Here is a 22220-nt window from a genome sequence, read left to right on the forward strand (position 1 = left end):
GTTTTACTAAGTCCTGAATTCCCCATTCCCACCCACACCCCAAGAACTGATCTTGGGGGAACAATGTATCAGATAACCTGATTGTACTGGATGATACTGTCTGTGCTAACAGGGCAGAAATGATTTGCAAAATGGTTTACAAAATCTGTAATGCAGATGGTGCCTTTGAATTAAATGCCACTGCTGGAAGTCTCCTCTCAGTCACACTGACAGCACTGGGGTTTTGCTACAGTTAATTATTGGCAGCAGTGGTTGTGCTGTGACAAGAGAACATATTTATCCTAGCCTGAGGAAAAACAGTTACCGGGGAGAAAAGGGAGAGAGCAGAGGGTTTTAAACCTTTCCTACAAGCTAATGGGATAATTGAAAACAAAAGAACAGAGGAATGGATGGGCAGGGAATAGCTAAAGGGAGGGGATTGTGTGTGTGTGTGTGTGCGCGCGCACACAATTTAAGAGAGTTCTAAAATATTAATGGGGCAGGGAAGGAAGGTGCTACACAAATGGGAAATCAAGCCTATACGAAGAGGCTGGGCAAGGGGATTGATCAAGGAAAGTTGTGGAGTTGGGTGGAAACAAGCGGCACAGCTCTTATTTAAAAACTGCGCTGTGGTGTGTCTATAAACTTGCATGAAAACAAAACAGAATCCACCAGTTTACATCATCGCTCGAGTGCTGTGGCTATGCTGTATGGATCCACTCCATTTTATCGAAAGTGGATTATACTGACACAGAAGTGAAGAGGGTTAAAATGACGGGGTCCTTGCAGCAGCACTATTACTATTTATTGGAAACAGAACTATTTTAGTCAAATACAAAGCAACAAGAGGTCATAAGAGGGAGAGAAATGGCATCCAAAATGGGGAAGGAGAGCGAGTAAAGAGTAGGAAGTATACTTCCTTAAGTATAGTTGCCTGCCATCATAAAATAGTGTCTGTGGTATTTTTAAATACTGTGGTTAAATTTTCTATTAATAAAAACATACATTTAAAGAAGGATTGCACTACAATACATTATACAAATGACTGCTTGCCAGACATACCAGTTTTTATTCCATTTGTGCGCAAACTCCACAAGCAAGATAAGCTGAATGACTATAAAAAGGAATCCTCCTGCTGCACCTACATAGCGCCAGGCTGCGAAGGGGAGGTGGGGGGAAGGGAAGGAGAGGAAAAGATCAATTTCCAATTATGTTGAACTTGAGAGCTTAGATAAAACTGAGCTTTGTGGTATTAGGGCAAAAGTCTACGCAGTGAAACAATTATACAGCTCATCAAGACATCTCAATTAACCTTAACTAGAGACCTTCCTGAAAATGGCAGAGGTCATCTGAAATACCAGTGCAACTTTACATCCATCCCAGCTGACTGATAGATATGATTCAGTTTATGGCACTCCACACCTTCTAGAATATCCACTACAAGTTCATTAACCTGAAGAATTTTTGTGGAGAAGGTTACTGTATATGAAGAGAAGCTACTGAAATCTTGGTATATGGTGCAAAAAAGTCGTGGCATCAGTTTACACATGTCCTAAAACCTAAAATTGTTGAGGAATCTGAGGCTGAAAAATGACTATCACTAGATTCAAAATTTCACAGATTTACCATGTAAAAAAATAAGAGGAAAACGTTCATATTTGTAGGAATAAAAAGTGTTCGAGACAATCCTCTGCATTCACCTATGAAGGGTTTAAATCAAGATTGGATGTGAACACACACGACAAAATAACCTTTGGGTCACCACAAAAGCCACATATGAGTAATTCTTTGTCACTTCCGTTCCAGAGTGGTCAATCTGCATCCTGACCAGACACCTGATTTTTGTGCAAACTAAAGGCTCTAACGCCACGTTTTCAAACTGCAGGTCACTACTGGGTTGCAGAATGGAAGGGACTGGGTCGCGGCAGATCTGGTCAGCACCGCCAACCGGGCCGTTAATAGTCCCATCGGTGGTGCTGCCCAGCTAAGGCAGGCTAGTTCCTACCTGTTTTGACACCGTGCTGTGCCCCAGAAGCAGGTCTGGCTCCTAGACGGGGTGCGTGTGTGCGCGCCGCTGCCAGGCCCTCCCCCCCCCCCAAGCCAGTGGAACCAGCCAATGGGATCTGAGGGGGGGTGGGGGCAGGGGGCTGCCTGCGGGCGAGAGCTGCGTGGAGTCACTTGCGTGCCTCCACCTAGAAGACGGATCTGCTGCTGGCTGCTTCTGGGACACAGTGCGGTCTGCAGTGCCAGGACAGGCAGGAAGCCTGCCTCTGCACCCCTGCTATGCCACTGACCAGGAGCTGCCCGAGGTAAGCCCATGCCCCAACCCCCAGCCCTGAACCCCCCCAAACCCAGAGCCCCCTCCTGCACCCAAAACCCCTCATCCCCAGCCCCACCCCAGAGTCTGACCCCCAGCTCGGAGCTCTGACCCCCTCCCACACCCCCGCCCAAAGTACTCTCACACACCCCAAACCCCTCATCCCCAGCTCTGTTGGATTGTGGACATCAATTTTCTTCAACTGGGTTACCAGGAAAAAAAAAAAAAAAGTTTGAAAACCACTGCTCTAAAGGAAATGTGTGCAGCTATCTAAAGGCTCATTTGGAGTCATTGTATGTCCTATAGCTCGGAAATGCATATAGTAATACAGGTGTGTAAGAGGGGGGAAGGGGTCTTTTCTCACTCAAAATTTGACCCTTAGGCTATAACTATAGACAGACATATCCGCATTAACAATTTATAACTGGGAAACGTGCTAGTAAAATTTAACTGTGATCCGAGTAGTATTTTGCCAGGAAAACTTACCTTGACTTATAAGAGCCAAACAATATTGGTGTTAGTTTACATTACTCTTGGCAGAGTTATATACATTTGTTTTACTGTAGCATTATGGTTTGTTTGTTAGACTGAAAGTACTCAAGTAATATCATTTGTTTGTCAGTTTTGATAAGCTATTGTATTAGTTTAATGAGCATGTCGTTCTTTTGTAAAAATGTCAGCAAAGCGGAGTACAAAACTATAGATGTGGAATGGGCTGTGTGTATGTGAGGGGGAGGAGAGTAGACAGGTAAGCTCCTCACCCCTACTCAGTGACTAGGTACATAGATTTCCAGGTAAGAACCATACCTATTATAGAAGGTTAAATTGCAGGTAGTATATGCGCGCACCACAGAGCTAGTAATGGGGCCATGCAAACCATGCAGTTGCACATGCCTCCCCAGCCAAACTGATGGGGCAGGGAGCAGTGGTAATACATATATCTTTTATTTAAATAGAAAGACAGAGGGGAGAGCTACAGTAACCTTCTGAGAGGTGGAGTGAAAAGCAGATGCCTCCTGTTTGGCAGTTCCTTCAATCCCCTCTCCAAACACCCACCTATTTCGGAGAACAAATCCCACTGAATTTCAGTGGGCCTTTTGCTCCTAACTCCCTAAAGTTTTGTGTTTTTTTTTTTTTTTTTTTTTTAAATCTCCCCCAAAAGCTGACATTTACATAGGATTGAGAAAATATTCTCAAACCACTCTCCCAGAGCTAGTAACAATAACTGCTACCCATTCATATTCCCAATTAACAAAAATGGCTTCAGACACTGCTATAAAAACAGGATCCACAATAAATAATTGGCAATACAACATCTCAGCAAGAAATCTAATTTTATACTACTAGATGTAAACAAGGTGGAAACTAAACAAATTACAAGACCCTGTCTCTCATTACAATCAGTCACTGCTAGTTTTCTAGAGAGAGGATTCCAGTGTGCTTTATGTTTTGTTACACTTGGCTTACTGTACCGCCTTACGAACAGAACAAGCTCTCTCTGTTGCAAGTAATGACTATGACAGAGCTAATTATAAAGACAAGGCGGGTGATGTAATATCTTCTATTGGACCAACTTTTGTTAACAGATAAGTATTACCTCACCCACCTCGCCTCTCTAATATCCTGGGACCAACACAGCTATAACACCACAGCATAAAGCTAATTATGTCAGCCAGAAAAAAAAACCAATTTTTGCCTACCCTTAAGTGTCTAATTTTTTCGGCACTTATTAGGACTATCTGTAAATCCAAAAGCTTGCAAGGCAGCACAAGTTTTTCTGTTCACACACTTGCCCTGCACATGTGTATACAAAATAAAAATATTCTTAACTATATATACACACACAACAAAACTAAGAAAGAAGTGAAAGTAGTCGTAACACAACTAAGCCAACCCCATTCATTCACTCAGCTACTAGCACTATCACTGCTTACTGTAACAAGGAATACAGAAATAACCAATCTGTCTCTACTGTTAAGATTATAGGCACTCATACAAGTGGAATGGAAAGCGTATACACAAAGATAAAATTGTACCATTAAGGAAGGTGTCTTGATCTGGAATGAAGAAAGCGCCTGAGCACATGGCTGCCAAAACTAGAAGCTTAATGAACCAGAACCTGGAAGACAAAACCCAAGTGGAATCATTTATTTATAAAAGAAATTAAAAGTCTTCAACACGAGTGCTGTCTGTTTCATAGGATAGCTGTGCCTTAAGTAGTGGTTACTGCTCTCTGGTACAAAGGAATTACTACCAGTCTGAATACAACTTAGAATTCACTTATATACCTATGTCAAACAAACTATCAAAATTAACTCCATGCTTTTGATAACACTATACATAATCAAAAAGAAATGCAGTATGGAAATCTAGCACTACACAGGGCATGTGATTTATTGCTTGATTTTAGAAGAGGGGAAAGTAAGTGAACAAACTAAAACTTACCCATTGTGAATGTATGCTCGGCAGCTTTTGCTGTTGTTAATTTTGATGGTAAGTAAGAAGAAGATAAAGAAGAAAGATGCCATTCCAAAAGAGACCCTATATACCGCAGAGTATCCCACTAGCTTCTCACACGTTTCACCTGCTTTAATACCTTTGCAGATGTGCTCATAAAAAGGAATCTGAAAAACACACACAATGAGAAACAATTAAACAAAACACAAGATTTACCATAATTAAGCAGATTGCACTTATATAGTTTACATGTATACAGTTGACTTAAAAATAGCTAATTGGATGTATTTCACACTGACAAGTTAAGGTTCAGGGTCACTGAAACATTAGTCTGGACTGAGGGGTAACCTACATACAACAGGTGAAGTGATACATAGATTATAAAGGATTGGAAGTCTGGAGCCACAATTGACAACTCCTGTCAAATGCCTACAATCCCCTTCTCCCCATCACTTTTAAAAGAAGATTGGCACCATAACTCTGCTTTAAAAATAAATTGGCAGAAAGGTAGGAAAATTCCATCCCTTTCCCCACTTGTTAAATATTTGCCTTTGAGGCCTTGCCCTAACTGTGTGTGGTTGGTTGTTTTCTCTCTCTCATTCTGGCCTCAGAGGCTCACCACGCTAACGTGGAACGGAATACTCTGAAAATGTCTCCTGAAAAAACAGGTTTTTGTGACTTATCCATCTATGTGCAGTGTCTCTGTATGCAGACTAGACCTCACCCCACCCCCACCCCACAGCTAGAGCAGACCCCAAAGAGAAGGATTTAATAATCTGCAAAACACCATTAATTTAAAGGAAACTAAAGTCTCTCTCTATCCTCAGTCCCCAACCTGAACCAATGAGACTTATAGAGCAATACACCATCAGATGAGATGGGGATCATTAGTTCACCTTTCTTACATGAACAGAGGCTGACGCACACAGTGTTTTGCTCTGGCAAATGTTCTCTTCAGAGATTTAGAGGAGCAAGATGGAAAAGAAATTCAGCAGCTGCTCAGCCTCAGATGATCTCAAGAAAGAGAAATGAGTCTGGGAAGCATACCAAGGTTGTAGACAATACCCTACATAAAGAAACTGTGCAGCGCCAAGAAAGAAAGAATGCTGGTCTCTGCTTGTCCCAGACGACAACTTGAAAAGCAAAACGGAAAGGGTGAGAGAGCAAATGGATAGAAGACTGGATGATTAGATTCAAGCCAGACTGTAAATCTTGAAAGATTTTCACCTCCAAACACTTTCAGAACATGGCTAGTATGCCATGCAAGACATGATTACTTGAGCAAGCAGAACTTTAGTAAACAAAAATGAATGACAGGAGCGTACAAGTGAGGGGTCGGTAAACTTGCTTTCTTTGGAGAGTCACAGCAGTCAATCCACATGCCAAATCAACTAAATATGTCCAAAGCCTGGATTTTTTTTTTTTTAACTAGTTCTGCAACAGAAAGATAATGTATCATAGGACTATGGCAATGCAGAATTGAGGACAAGGAGTTTTTGAGGTGTATTAGAAACAAAAATAATCTTAATAGTAAACTTTGCAGATGATACAAAACTACTCAAGACAGTAAAGTCCCAGGCAGACTGGGAAAAGCTACAAAAGGATCTCACAAAACTGGGTGACTGGGCAACAAAATGGCAGATGAAATTTACTGTTGATAAATGCAGAGTAATGCACATTGTATAGTTAGGATTATGTTTTCCATATACAATGATGGGGTCTAAATTAGCTGTCACCACTCAAGAAAGATCTTGGAGTCATTGTGGATAGTTCTCTGAAATCATACACCCAATGTGCAGCGGCAGTCAAAAAGCCAAACAGAAATGTTGGGAATCATCAAGAAAGGGATAGATAAGAAGACAGAAAACATCATATTGCCTCTATATAAATCCATGGTACGCCCACACCTTGAATACTGCGTGTAGATGTGGTCGCCCCATCGCAAAAAAGATCTGGTGGAATTGGAATGATTCAGAAAAGGGCAACAAAAATTATTAGGGGTATAGAACGGCTTCTGTATGAGGAGAGATTAATAAGACTGGGACTTTTCAGCTTAGAAAAGAGGCAACTAAGAGGGGATATGATAGAGGTCTATAAAATCATGAGTGGTATAGAGAAAGTAAATAAGGAAGCGTTATTTACTCCTTCTCATAATACAAGAACAAGGGGCCACCAAATTAAATTAATAGGTAGCAGGTTTAAAACAAAGTATTTTTTCACGCAACACACTGTCAACCTCTAGAACTCCTTGCCAGAGGGTGTTGTAAAGGCCAATACTATAAACAGGGTTCAAAAGGGAGCTAGATAAGATTCATGGAAGATATCCATTGATGGACGTATTAGTCAGGGTGGCAGGAATGGGGTCCCTAGCCTCTGTTTGCCAGAAGCTGGGATTGGGGGACAGGGCATGGATCACTTGATGATAACCTGTCTGTTCATTCCCTTTGGGGCACCTGCCATTGGCCACTGTCAGAGGATAGGATACTGGGCTTGATAGACCTTCGTTCTGACCCAGTATGGCCGTTCTTATGGTCCATTACTAGACAGATATGGTAGAATCATCAACAGTAATGCAGAAAAGGCAAAAGTGTTCAATAAATATTTCTGTTCTGTATTTGGGAAAAAGCAGAGTAATATAATCATATCATATGATGAAATACATTCCATTCCAACGCAAGAGGATGTTAAAGAGCAGCTACTAAAATCAGACATTTTAAAAATCAGCAAGTCCAGATAATTTTCCATCTGAGAGTTTTTAAAGAGCTGGCCAAGGAGCTCCATTGAAAATTAATGTTACTTTTCAATAAGTCTTGGAACATTGGGGAAGTTACAGAGGACTGGAAGAAAGCTAAATTTGTGAGAGTATCTCAAAAGGGTAAATGCGATGACCTGGGTAACTACAGGCCAATCAGCTGGACATCAATTTCAGGCATAATGATGCAAAAGCTGATACAGACTCAAAGAATTAAAGGAGAGCAATATGCAGTAACACCTCAGTTAACGTTGTAGTTATGTTCCTGAAAAATATGACTTTAAGCGAAACGATGTTAAGCGAAACCAATTTCCCCATAAGAATTAATGTAAATGAGGGGGTTAGGTTCCAGGGAAATATTTTTCGCCAGACAAAAGACTATTTTTATATATAGACACACACACTATAAGTTTTAAACAAACAATTTAATACTGGTACACAGTGATGATTGTGAAGCTTGGTTGAGGTGGAGGAGTCAGAGGGTGGGATATTTCCCTTACTGCTAAATGATGAACTAGCAATTGGCTCAGCCCTCAAGGGTTAACTCTCTCACTCTGCAAGGCAGCAGGAATGGAGAGAGATATGTACATTTCCCCTTTAAGTACACTGCCTTGTTAATTAGATCAGCTTGCTGAGGCCACAGCTGCTGCAAGCTCCCTCCGTCCTGAGCCCTGGTGTGCCCCCTTGCTCCATGGAAAATGCGGTAAGCAGGGTGCAGGAGCAGGGGGAGGGGGACACCCTGACATTAGCTCCCCTCTTCCTTCCCTCCCCATCCCCCCCACAGCAAGCAGGAGTCTCGGGGAGCAGCTCCAAGGCAGAGGGCAGGAGCAGCAGATGGCATTGGGGGGGGGAGGGGGAGAAGGGACAGCTGCAATTGCTAGCCTGCTGGGTAGCTGCTGCACAGGGAACTTAGGGGAGTGGGGAGCTGATGGGGGGGGGGAGGGGGCTGCCGGTCCACCCTGGTTCCAAGCCCCCACCAGCTAGCTGCAATGGGCTGCTCTTCCTGCAAGCAGTAGACAAAGCAGGCGTCTACCAAATGACATTAGAAGGGAGCATTACACAACTTTAAATGAGCACATTCCCTAATTGATCAGCAACGTAACAAAACAATATTAACCGGGATGACTAAGTGAGGAGTTACTGTAATTAATACTTAACAAGAGTTTATAAAAAGTAGATCTTGTCAAACTACCTTTTTGTTTAAAATTAGATTATAAGGTTTGGTCAATAAAGGTTGTATTGTTGATGTAATAGACTTCTCTGGGGCATTTGACTTGGTACCGTATAACATTTTGATTAAAAAAACAGAATGATACCAAAACCATCAACATAGCACACATTAAATGGATTAAAAACTGGCTAACTGAAAAGTCTCAAAATGCAATTGTAAATGGGGAATCATTACTGAGCAGCTGTGTTTCTAGCGGGGTCCCACAGGTATCAGTTCTTGGCCCTACGCTATTTAACGTTTTTATCAATGTCCTGGAAGAAAACATAAAACCATCACTGACAGTCTGCAATTACACAAAAATTGGGGGAGCAATAAATAACGAAGAGGACAGGCCACTGAAACAGAGCTGATCTGGATTGCTTGGTATGCTGGGCACAAGCAAACAATGTGCTCTTTAATATGGCCAAATGTAAAGTCATACACTCAAGAACCAAGAAAGTAGGCTCCTCTTACAGGATGGAGGACTATCCTGAGAAGTAGTAATTCTGCAAAGGACTTGGGAGTCATGATGACAGAAGCCCCCTTGGGAACTGCCAACTGATGTGCTAAGATTACTTCTGCCCCTGCTTTCCCTGCCAGCTCGGGACTCCAGCAACCTGTCTTGTTGAACCAGACAGGTCAGTCTGCTCCAACACAGACCTAGGGTCTGAACCACATCCCCTAACAGCTGTAGGCTTAAACTGAAAGCAGATTACAGAAGTGTTCCTGTCTTTAACACTCAGATGCCCAACTCCCAGTGGGGGTCCAAACCCCAAATAAATCTGTTTTACCCCATATAACGCTTATACAGGGTAAACTCAAATTGTTCGCCCTCTACAACATTGATAGAGAGGTATGCACAGCTGTTTGCCTCCCCCCGGTATAATACATACTCTGGGTTAATTAATAAGTAAAAAGTGATTTTATTAAATACAGAAAGTAGGATTTAAGTGGATCCAAGTAACAGCAGACAGAAAGTGAATTACCAATAAAATAAAAAACACGCAAATCTAAGCCTAATACAGTAATAAAACTGAATACAGATAAAATCTCACCCTCAGAGATGTTTCAACAAGTTTCTTTCACAGACTGGATGCCTTCCTAGTCTGGGCACAATCCTTTCCCCTGGTACAACCCTTGTTCCAGCTCAGGTGGTAGCTATGGGATTTCTCATGATGGCTCCCCTTTCGTTTTGTTCCACCCACTTATATATCTTTTGCATAAGGCGGGAATCCTTTGTCCCGCTCTGTGTTCCCACTCCTCCTTCTAAATGGAAAAGCACCAAGTTAAAGATGGATTCCAGTTCAGGTGACATGATCACATGTCACTGTAAGACTTCATTACCCACTTGTAAGTCTTCCTGTATGTGTGTGTGCTGACAAGTAAAACACAGCCATCTACAGTCAATTGCCCTGGTTAATGGGAGCCATCAAGATTCCAAGCCACCACTAAATGGCCCACACTTTGCATAATTACAATAGGCCCTCAGAGTTATTTCATATTTCTAGTTTCAGATACAAGAATGATATATTCATACAAACAGGATGAACTATAATCTACATTCAGTAGATTATAAACTTTGTAATGATACCTTACAAGAGAACTTTTGCATGAAGCATATTTTAGTTACATTATATTCACACTAATCAGCATACTTTCATAAAATCATATAGAGTGCAACGTCACAGGAGTCATGGTGGACATCAATTAACATGTACTCCTGTGTGATACTATAGCCAAAAGGGCTAATGGCATCTTTGGATATATAAACAGGGGAATCATGAGTAGGAGTAAAGAGATTATTTTACCACTGTATTTGCGCTGGTGTGACCGCTAGCAGAATACACCTCTACCCCGATATAACACTGTCCTCGGGAGCCAAAAAAAAATCTCTTACCGTGTTATAGGTGAAACCGCATTATATTGAACTTGCTTTGATCCACCGGAGTGTGCAGCCCCACCCCCCTGGAGCGCTGCTTTACCGCGTTATATCTGAATTCGTGTTATATTGGGTCGCATTATATCGGGGTAGAGGTGTACTATGTCCCATTCTAGTGTCTACAACTCAAGAAGGATGTTCAAAGAAAAGCCATGAGAATAATCAAAGAACTGGAAAATAAGCCTTATAGTGATAGACTCAAGGAGCTCAACCTATTTAGCTTAATGAAGAGAAGGTCAAGGGATGACATGATCACTCCATAAGTACCTAAATTTGAAATAGAGAGCTTTTCAACCTAGCAAACAAAGGAATAACAAGAAGATGCAATGGTAGGAAGATGAAGTTACACAAATTCAGATTGTAATTAAGGGGCAAATTTTTAACAGTGAGGTTAATTAGCCACTGGAACAACTTCGTAAGGATTATGGGGAATTTGCTAACATTGGAGATTTTTAAAATCAAGACTGAACTAAGGAATGTCTTCTAGAAAAACATCCAAACAGAATTATTCAGGGAAGAGTCTATGGCCTGTGTTAGACAGGAGATCAGACTACATGATCACAGTTGTCACTTCTGGCTTTATACTCTATGAAAGCCATTCTCATCTGGATGAGTGTGGAACACTTTGTAACATTATTTCAGAGAGGAATAACTCTTAATGTAGTACTTGGAAGTAGCAGAAACTGATTGAAAGGTGTTGAGGGAGATTTCTGGCAGGAGTAGACAAGCAGCAGCAGCAGGCAGGTCTACGGGGGAGGCACTTAGCCCTTACCCTATTGCCAGGTGGGGTGGGGTCTTGGGGGAAGGGGTGGAGTGGGGTAGGGGCGTGGCGGAGCAGGGCAGGCTGGGGATGGGTCACTCGCTGCTGCCAGTGCCAGGCCCCTTCGCTAACCTCCCAGGCCACCCTGGACCCCACATCCCCCTGAAACACAGGGGGCCCCCCAAAGCATGGGGCCCGGGGCAGTTGCCCTGGTCTATCCTATGAACAGGACGGCTCTGAAAATATAAGCCCAAACATTGGTAGAGCCGGACCCACGTTCCTGAATATTGGTAGAGCATGGGCACCACAGGCCCATATAATTTGTTGCCTATGTCTTCAAGTCCTTAAGACTTCTCAGACACGATGCCCACAGAACACTACCAGCTAGACAAGTGATGAACTGAGATATCGCTTTTACTGCCACTATGGTTTTTACTGCGAGCTTGTACAGTGCCCAGAACAATGGAGCCCCGATTGGTGTCTATACATGCTACTGCGATACAAACGCTAATAAAATAGGCAATGCTGAGATTTGTTTCCCTAGACAGAATGCAAAGTAGTGAGAGTTCCCCAGCGTGCATGGGGTAGACAAACATTCTTATTAAAATGAAAGTTTTAAAACTATATTTGAACATTTTTTCCAAAAACATCAGATAATTTAGTTTCTCAAATGTAAGTTTGCACTCTCACTTGTAGCTGTCCCCTCCCAAGATAAGCGTCTTAGATATCATTGAGTTAACAGATAAGCTGCTAAGGCAGATGATATAGAACCGCTTCAGACTTGGCAAATTTACAGCAAATGTAGAAGCTAGGTTGGCACAACATTCAAATGGCATCATCAAATCAGTAAAATTTCAAAGTTGAGTTAGAAAGGGTAATATTCGCTCCACATGAAAGGGGATGTTCACTATATTAACAGGAGTATTTGATCTCTAAATTGATAGAGCAGGCACAAAGATATACAGACCAATAAAATACTGGACTAGGTTTTAAAATTCATAAGCAAAGACTCTCTATTTTTAACACATGGTCAGCCTATACAAATATTGGAGAATTATAGTTTGCTTATGGCCTGGCTTCCAAGGTTGCTGAGTACTCAGAAATCCCATTGAAACCACCTCTAAATATCAGCCCATAATTAATGTCTCAGTTTCTCCAATCTGGATAGAGAATTTGAAGGTGTACCCTGCTGAGGCTGGGCTGAATTAACATCCCAGAACGTGATTACTAAATTAGTGATCAGATAAAGAAAGTCTAGTTTCAGACACTTCATTTTTCATTCAAAGCCATCAAATACTCTTAATTTAAAGAGCAGTTATCTTTCCACTTCACACTAACAACTCTTTGTGCCATTTCTTCCTACTTCTGAGGCTTCAAGGCAAAACAGGCAGAGAAATTGGCATTACTGAAAATCATATTGTTGAGGGCTGCTTAGAGACCCTGAAACAGTTTACTGTTTTGATTAGAATACTTGTTTTGTTGGAAACACAAATTGTATTAAAGCCATACTAATGAAAGAAATGGATTTAATGAATTTTTGGCATAAACATGTAAATTGTCTTCAAAAATTTCAATTTCTTGGATTATATTTAACTTCACTCCATTCAAGCGTCCCACAAATGAACTCTGGCATACTAAAGTGTCTTAAAAAAGCCAGAGGCCAAGGAGGAACAATATGCCTGTATTAGTCAGCCATACAGACTACAGGCAAGCAGAACAGAATCAATCTAGTATTTTAAATAGCTGATTAAACTGGGAAGCAGCTTTAACCATGTGTTCCATGGCACACTTTCTTTGGGAAAAGAGTGCAGTGAAACAGCCAATGCAACACTGGCTGAAGACCCCTTCTGAACTTCTAAGGCCACCTTACTCACAAACAGAGAGGCAGGCTTGATGCTTATTCCCTGAAGAAAGTAATTAGGTTCCAGTCCTATGTTACTAAATTATTGAAAATTCAATCCACTCCCTATTTAAGTAGCAGAATCAGATTTTTGTTCTGTAACAAACAAAGTTTAGCTCTCATGCATTAATATGTTGTGCTGTCAGGAGCTATGGCAATTTGAGGAATCTATGTACAACTTACGAATTCTGGTTGATTTTATGAACTTGCTGCATCACTGAATGCCACAGGCCATGTCTATGCTACAGGAACTATAGCAGCAAAGCTACAGTGCTGTAGCTAAGCCAGCACAACCCACTAGCATAGACACAACCCACAGCGACAGAAAGGTTTTGTCACTGTAGGAACACCACTTCCTTCAGTAACATTAGCTAGGTTGACAGATTTGTCTGTCCTAAGACCTAGCTGTATCTACACTTGGGCTTAGGTCAACATAGCTACATCACTCAGGGTGTGGATATTTCACACTCCTGAGTGACATAGCTATGTTGACATACATTTTACACCAGGTCTCAGCATATGTGGATTTCACCTTGTGCTGTCAGAGCTGATTCAGGTATCTCCCAGCCCATTCAAACTGGAACTCCTTGGGATAACGTGTTGGAGAAAACGGATTCTCCTAGCTTTAGCAAATTTCTCTGCAAGGGGGCAACAATATGTTTATTTTGCATATCACCTTGTTATAGTGATCATTCATTTGAAAAACACTTACTATAATTAGTCATATTACATATACAGAAAACTAAAATAATCAGATTCCAAAATAAATGGAAAATAAAATAACCAAACAATATTTAAAATATTTTAAATAAAGGATTCAATTTAATTACTTTATCTATGGTTTGTTGATTTCAAAATAATTAAGTTCAGATTCCACATTTCTTTTCATAAATAAATGTGAAACTAAATTTAAATATGTGCTTTGTTATATTGCCATGTGGCTCTTTTTGCTGTTTTTATAACTTTTTGATGGCTCAAACTTGAAACATGGCTCAGGATTTACTAGCCCCACTTGGATAAGAGGACAGCGTCCGGTCTAGTCTGAATGTTCAAAAGGATAAGACACCAAAGACACACACTCTTCTCCTGTATTTGAGTGGGGTAAAATTCAGACAAGCCTGGCAACCTTGGTTAATGGGAACTTTAGAAGACCACATTTAAAAAAGAAGTCTTGCCTGTTACCAGGACAATCAAGGGCCATGAATTTGTCCTGTGTGGTTTAAATTTTGAACTGTATTTTGCAGACCCTGCAAACTTTCAATCAAATCCTGCCCTTTAGGCTCAGGGGACTTCCCAGCCCTTCTTGGGCCTGGACAAGGAGGAAGGGAAAATATCCTATCCAGCTTCTCTCTCCTTGGCACAGGAGGTCCACAGCAACTCTTGTTGGTAACTCTGCTTGTTACAACTGGGGTTTCAAACAGGCTCGCCTGCAGCTGGCGCCTTTTCACCTTACTCCCTCTTTTTTCCCTGGACTGGAAGAGCTCAGCTGGCAGCAACCTTCCAACTGCTGGTATCTGGCTCTGTTCTGAGTGAAGAGGCAGTATATGGACAGCCCTCTTCCCAAGAGCTGGTTCTGGTTGGATGGAAGAGGGGGAATCTTGCCCCAACCTCGCTACAAGATTGCAAGTCTTTAGAGGATTGGAAGGAGAGGTTCTCCCAAATGCAGATTATTCCCGGTGACCGCTTCCTTTATCTGCCTTTGTCTACATTGAAACCTCCCAAAAATAGGGTTACCATATTTGAACATTGAAAAAAGAGGACACTCCATGGGGCCCCGGCCCCGCCCCAACTCCGCCCCTTCCCCTCCCCCGGTCCCACCCCTTTCCCCACCCCCGGCCCCGCCCAACTCCGCCCCTTCCCTGTCCCCATTCCAACCCCTTCCCCAAAGTCTCCGCCCCCTCCCCTGAGCACCCCACATTCCCCCTCCTCCCTCCCAGCCACACGAAACAGCTGCACCAATTCTAAAGTCAGGCACTCCACTAGTATAGACTCCCATGACTTTAATGAAGCTGCTCAGTGGAGGATCTGCCCCGGCCCTCAGTTTTTGGGAGCGGTCAGGACACGCAGCTCACACTGTTCTGTTTCCCAGCTCCCCAGATGCCTTGGAGCACCCAGTTCTCCTCCCTGCCCGGTAAAATCCCGGACATTTTGAGCTATTTAATTCTTTAATTCTAAAACGTAATTCTTTATATGTAGTGAACTTTGTATTTTCGTTTTGGCATTGTGTTTGCTCCTAGGATCAGGGGCAGCCAGGGTCTCCACGTGCTTGGCCCGCCACAAGCCAAGCTCAGAGGCTCCCATTGGCTGGGAAAAGCTCCAATGGGAGCTGTCGGAGCCAGCCCCTGCAAGCCCTGCCCCCGCAGCTCTGATTGGGCAGGTATTTCGCAGTGATCCACCACACTGCTGTGTCTCATCACAAATGGGGAGCTGAGTGCCATACAGCACACCCCAGCCCCAGGAGCTCTGATCCACTTGCAGGCAAGGCAGCCCGATGCCCATCGCAGCCAGAGCTCTGATCCCTCTGCACACTCCTGCCTTTCTCACACTGCCCTCCCCTCCTCCCCCACCACAGTCAGTGCTTTTTGGCGACTCCCCGGAGCAGCTCCCCCAGCGCTGCCCCCCACCTGTGCAATCAGCGGCGCATGGTACTCCCAGCTTTGCTGCTCCCTGACTCTTCGGCTCTGTTTAAGAGCCAAGCTGCCCTAGTGCTACCGGCTTCAGGCACTTCTCCTACCTGGGCTCCACCTGAGCTGCTCCTCCCAGCTCAGACTGTAAGAGCCGAGCTGCTGGCTTCTGGCAGCCCTCCCCTACCTCAGGACCCAGAGCTGGCTGGACACGTCCCTTCCCCCGGCTCCAACTGAGCTGCTCGGCTCCGCCCCCTCAGACTTACAGAGCAGAGCTGCAGGAGCCAGCGTTACCGGCTTCAGGCAGCACCCCCCCTGCCTCGGGACCTTGCACCGTGGGAGCAGCTCAGCTGGAGCCGGGTAGGAGAAGTGCCTGGCTGGGGGCTCAGGGTCCGGAGGCGGGGGGGGGGTGCTGCCTGAAGCCAGTAGCGCTTGCTCGGGCAGCTTGGCTCTGTAAATCAGAGAGGAGGAGTGGAGCAGAGCCACAGGGGGAGAGGAAGTGCCGGCCATTTTCCCGGACATGTGTGGCTTTTCAGCAATTCCCCCCGGACGGGGGTTTGATTGCTGAAAAGCCGGACATGTCCGGGAAAATGAGGACGTATGGTAACCCTACCAAAAATCTTAAAAGGCCATGTCACGTGACCAAGGGTGGGCACAACTACCTTACACACAACTACCCTTGAGTGGCCAAACCATACCGCCACAAGAACTTTTGCCAAGTTTATGTGCCTCAGCTATCACGTGTCCCTGAAGTAGTAAACTGCAAACCAGAGTACCCACAAGGCTGTAGCTCTGGAAAAGGGAACCAGCACTTGTTACAGCTAGTTACAGTGCCCAGGCAGATAGACTGTCAGATCTCCGCTCTCAAAGGGGTACTAGACGGAAGAGCTGCACCTCAAGAGTGTGCCCAGAAATACAAAGTCAGAGGCAGTGCTAGGGCTCTGCTCTGACCCAGGAAGCTTAAAAGCACACAGGCCCAGCATATAGGCCCAAAAAGCAGCCTGCAAAGTGTCCAGCAGGGAAGCTTGACCAGGGCTATGACAGAAGCTTGTTGCAGCTTGTGGTAGCTATCCCACTGTGCAACTGGCCGCAGGGTGCTTCAGAAGGGTTTGCAATGCCTCATGGGGCTGGCACAGCATCACATGTTGCATGTTTCCCAATCCCATTGTTCCATGGACATCCTACCACATTGCCAGCTGCTTTTCAACTGAAGTGATTGGAGGGGAGGGGGGGCACTCTGTGCACAGCACTCTCTCTCCCCCACACAGGGCCGGCTCCAGGCACCAGCCTGGCAAGCAGGTGCTTGAGGCGGCCAATGGAGAGGGGCGGCATGTCCGGCTCTTCGGCGGCGAGTCCCTCTCTCCCTCTTGGAGGAAAGGACCTGCCGCTGAATTGCCGCCAAAGACTGAAGCGGCAGCAGTAGAGCAGATCATGATCGCGGCGTTTTTCCCCCTTTTTGCTGCTTGGGGCGGCAAAAACCCTGGAGCCAGCCCTGCTCCCACACACATGCCTCTATGTTCAATAGCACCAGCATTCCACATTAATGGTTTGCTTGCCCAGGAGCAGATCAGCATAACAAACAAGGGCTGTCAGAAATGGTGTTTTGAAAGGAGAGGGGCGCATGTCTCCAGGACAGCAGAGTCCAAAACAATGAGCAGAGTGGTCATTTGAGGCAGTATGGAACACCTTCAGAGGCCAATTACAGTGCAGAAAGCAAAATCAAACGTCTCTACTGGCAAAAGAGCACTGGAGCCTCTGTGCAAATAGCATTACGACTCTTGTCGAGGTTTGTTTTTTTTTGTTTTTGTTTTTTTGCAACTGAGGAGTTTCTGTGCACAAAGTGGCTTGGCAGTATGTATACGTCTGCAGTTTGAGCACAAAAAGCTGCTTTACTGCACAGAAACATGCCAGTGTAAACAAGCCCTAAAACTTCAAGGATTATTCTTCCCTTTTTAATTTTCTCTGCTGCTAAACCCACTACCGCACTTAGATGCAACTTTAAACAGTACCCACAAGAGGCTCATAATAGGAACGTTTAAGGGAATAGAGAGAGCATCTCCTCAAAAATTGGAATCTGTTCTGTTTCCTCTTACAATATTCATTTTCTCAATCTGACAAATAGCAAAGGGCAAAACGTGTGTGAAGACCAGAGTGAGGAACTCATGGTGAGACTCCTCCCACCCTTGAGAAGAGAATGTCCACCAAGTGTTAGCTGACTTTAAGATCGGTCTGCTGTTCTGCCATATCCCACAAGTGATCCAAATGAAGCCACATAACTAAACAAGAAGGCCACTCGTCATTAGATCTTTGCTCCCTTATGAAACCCAACTGGAGGGCAAACAGGCGTTGGCAGAACAGCACATTTTTTAAGGGGGAGGGGAGAGAGATGACTGGAACTGTGCTTCAAGAATGACCCATTGTAAGGATATACCTAGAGAAATATTTGGTATCGGGTATAGAGAGGCAGACTCACCCCTGCGGTGCCTCCTGGGAATTAGCTCTTCCAGCATCCTGGAGCACCTTCTGCAGGCCAGTGGTCCACCTGTCCTCTGGCCCTGTGTCCCTCCCAGACCCCGATGCCCTTTTATCTGGGGTGCTGCCCCCTGGCAGTACACCCTTCAGTACTAGGGTCTCCCCTCCCTGGGGAACCCCTACCCACTATCCCTACCTCGCCTCAGAATAAGGCCACTGCCAGTCACCAACTAGCCCCCGCTGCCTGGGGCAGACTGCAGTATAGGCCACTCCTCATCAGCAAGGCTGGGTTTGGACCTGCTGCCTTGGCCTAGCCCTGGGCTGCCCTCTGCAACCCCCAGAACCCCTTGGCCCAATACTAGGCGGCAGCCTGGGGCTTTCCAGGCTGGAGCTCCCCAGCTCCTCAGCCCTGCTCCACTCAGGTACCCTGTCTCTGCTCCCTGCAGCCAGGCCCTTCTCTCTCTCTGAGTGCAGAGAGAGACTGCTGAGCTCCTGGTTCCCAGCCTTTTTATACAGGCCAGCTGAGGCCTGATTGGGGTGCAGCCCAACTGCGTCTGCTTCCCCAAATCAGCCTTGTAGCTTTTCCTTTGCCTCAGCCCTGCTCCCTGGCTGTTTTAAGCCCTTCAGGGCAGGAGCGGGGGACCACCCCGCTACATGGGGCTATGCCCTTCCAGTTCTGCCATCTATACATGAGGGTGCATTAAAAAATGCCCATCATTCCCTTTAGAAATCATTTACCAAAAAAACCTGTTACTTACGCGCTCTTTCATTTCAGTAGCTACGGTTCTTGACATCATGATACAGCAGATGAGCGTTACCAGTATGAAGTAAAGTGCATACATGAAACGGGTGCTCGTAGACTGCTTTATCTTGGGGCAGCATTTGCAGCACAGGGAGCAAGCAGCAGTACCACAGCAACAGGCCAACTAGAAAGGCAGAAACAGACAATATTATTCATTCCGACAGCATCATCTCATTTTAACTGACTAATTTCGCTGGGGCTGCTGGTAGACTTCCTAAACATTCCAGAAATAGACAGTAATCAGAGGGGGGGGATGTATTATCCTAGGTGCGATGGCCTGCTTCATTGCCAGTGAAGAGTAAAACCAAGACGAGCTCTAATAATTCCACAACTGAGAGTAAGAACAAAATGTACTTCTGCTTTCCTAAAAAGGTTTTCTGCATTCTTAGGCAGCTCCTGGTACCAGCCCCATCCTCCCACTTGATCCAGCAGTACAAATTCACTCCAATGACAATGCCCTACCTCCCAAAACACACATACACTCCCCCCACTGATAGTGGAAATAAGTCAAAGGACCTGCACTAAAAGGGCACCAACTCTATGGCAACTGTAATAAAAACAAAGACAAGATGGCTTAATTTGTGATCTGAACTGAAGATAAATTTTACCTTACAAAGACTGTGTATAACAGTACTGATTGAATGAGAAATTGGAGTCAGTGTTTAAATCCTTTTATCAAAGGCATACTGCACTCTTCATTGACGTTAACTTGTTAAAGGTGCTCTCTCTTTATTCAGATCTGTTATTTGAGTACTTTCCTTTTTGCTATAAAAATATTCTGAATGTTTTATAATGGTATTTGAGTGAATTAGGAAAGTTTTGACCAGCAGGCGATCATTTATTCTCTGTGCTCAAAGCAAAAACTTAATGTTTCATTACAGCTAATGTTAAAAAATTGTATAGTACACAGGTTAAGAAAAGAGCATCTGTACATCTGGGTATAGTGCTTGGAATCTAAGCCTTAGATTATCCACAAAGTTTGTTTTTAAAGTCATAAGATATATACAGTGCATAATCAGCAATAACCCAAATTTAGGTGAAGAACATTATGGCTGCAAAAGGAAGCACTCAAATCAGCAAGTGCCAAAGTTAAAGTTGCTCAGACAGACATGGCCATGCTGCATTGTGTGCGTGCATTTTAACAGTTTAAAGAATCACATACTACCTTTCACCAGGACCATGCCTCATTCAGTGGGAAAGACAGAGTGCCTAGTGAAAGACGTATTAATGAAATATTTCTTTTTATCTTATTATTCGGTTTGTGGCCACATGCCTTATACTATCCCATCCAATCCAACATTTGCACTGAATGATCAAGGACTTCTGCAGACTCCTGCCTCATTCACTATTCACTGTTTAACTTTTTCAATGAAAGAAACAGAGGTACTCAAAACAATTTATTTCACTACACACACTGCTTTGTTCACCATCTGACCCACACAGTGAATGAGGCAGAGGTCTTGTATTGTATATGCACAAGGGGTTCAAATTAAAATTGTGTGGATAGCCCTAACTTTGGCACTTCATGACTTAAATGTGAAGCCATTCTGTTCATTAAAAGTGCCCCATATGTATGTATTTCTGAAGTGGAAGACAAACTACTGCAGTTTTGATTATTTTTAATAGGCTAAGGCCTTGTCTACACTACGAGAGTAGTTCGATTTTACTTGCATCGAATTTTTGGAATCGATATTGCAAAGTCGAACGTGTGTGTCCACACGAAGGACAGTAATTCGACTTTGTGAGTCCACACTAACGGTGAAATCCTCGACATTCAAAGCGGTGCACTGTGGTCAGCTATCCCACAGTTCCCGCAGTCCCCTCTGCCCATTGGAATTCTGGGTGTAGCTGGCAATGCCTTCTGGGTAACAAAATGTGTCGAGGGTGCTTTTGGGTAACTGTCGTCATCCGTCCATCACTCCCGCCCTCCCTCCCTGAAAGCGCCGGCGGGAAATCAGTTCGCGCACTTTTCCAGTCATTGACAGCGCGGACGCCACAGCACTGCAAGCATGGAGCACGCTGCGACCATCGCTGCAGTTGTGGCCGCTCTCAACGCCTCGCAGCTTATCATACAGGTTTCCCTGAGGCAGATGCAGAAAAGTCAGGCGAGGAGGCTACGGCACCGCGGTGATGGCCTGAAGTCTGAGAGTAGCACAGACCTCTCAGAAAGAACGGGACCCAGCGCCGAGGACATCACGGTGGCAATGGGTCATGTTGATGCCGTGGAACGGCGATTCTGGGCACGGGAAACAAGCAGTGAGTGGTGGGACCGCATAGTGCTGCAGGTCTGGGATGAATCCCAGTGGCTGCGAAACTTTCGCATGCGGAAGGGAACTTTCCTGGAACTTTGTGAGTTGCTGTCCCCTGCCCTGAAGCGCAATGACACCCGGATGCGAGCAGCCCTGACTGTCCAGAAGCGAGTGGCCATAGCCCTGTGGAAGCTTGCAACGCCAGACAGCTACCGGTCAGTCGCGAACCAGTTTGGGGTGGGCAAATCTACCGTGGGGGTTGTTGTGATGCAAGTAGCGAAGGCAATCGTTGATGTACTGCTGCCAAAGGTAGTGACCCTGGGAAACGTGGAGGCGATCATAGATGGCTTCGCAGCAATGGGATTCCCAAACTGCGGTGGGGCCACAGATGGAACTCACATCCCTATCCTGGCACCGGACCACCAGGCCAGCCAGTACATTAACCGAAAGGGCTACTTTTCCATGGTGCTGCAAGCACTGGTGGACCACAGGGGACGTTTTACCAACATCTACGTGGGATGGCCGGGCAAGGTTCATGACGCTCGTGTTTTCAGGAACTCTGGTCTGTTTAGACGGCTGCAACAAGGTATTTACTTCCCGGACCACAAAATAACTGTTGGGGATGTGGAGATGCCTATAGTCATCCTCGGGGACCCAGCCTACCCGCTAATGCCCTGGCTCATGAAGCCCTATACTGGCGCCCTGGACACTGAAAAAGAACTCTTCAACTACCGGCTGAGCAAGTGCAGAATGGTGGTG

At 44.7% G+C, this 22220-nt stretch overlaps 1 protein-coding gene across 1 annotated transcript in view; it reads right to left on the reverse strand.

The window, feature by feature from the left end:
- SERINC5 (serine incorporator 5) overlaps positions 1-22220 on the reverse strand; it is a 79003-nt gene that overhangs the window by 25454 nt on the left and 31329 nt on the right. The window contains exons 2-5 of the mRNA XM_054031623.1: positions 19169-19336; positions 4742-4920; positions 4333-4415; positions 1042-1135 (exon numbers count right to left, since the gene is read on the reverse strand). Coding sequence (XP_053887598.1) covers positions 1042-1135; positions 4333-4415; positions 4742-4920; positions 19169-19336 — 524 coding nt within the window. The remainder of the gene's footprint in view (positions 1-1041; positions 1136-4332; positions 4416-4741; positions 4921-19168; positions 19337-22220) is intronic.

This window comes from Malaclemys terrapin, chromosome 6 (genome assembly GCF_027887155.1).
Source record: "Malaclemys terrapin pileata isolate rMalTer1 chromosome 6, rMalTer1.hap1, whole genome shotgun sequence".
Taxonomy (NCBI): domain Eukaryota; kingdom Metazoa; phylum Chordata; order Testudines; family Emydidae; genus Malaclemys; species Malaclemys terrapin.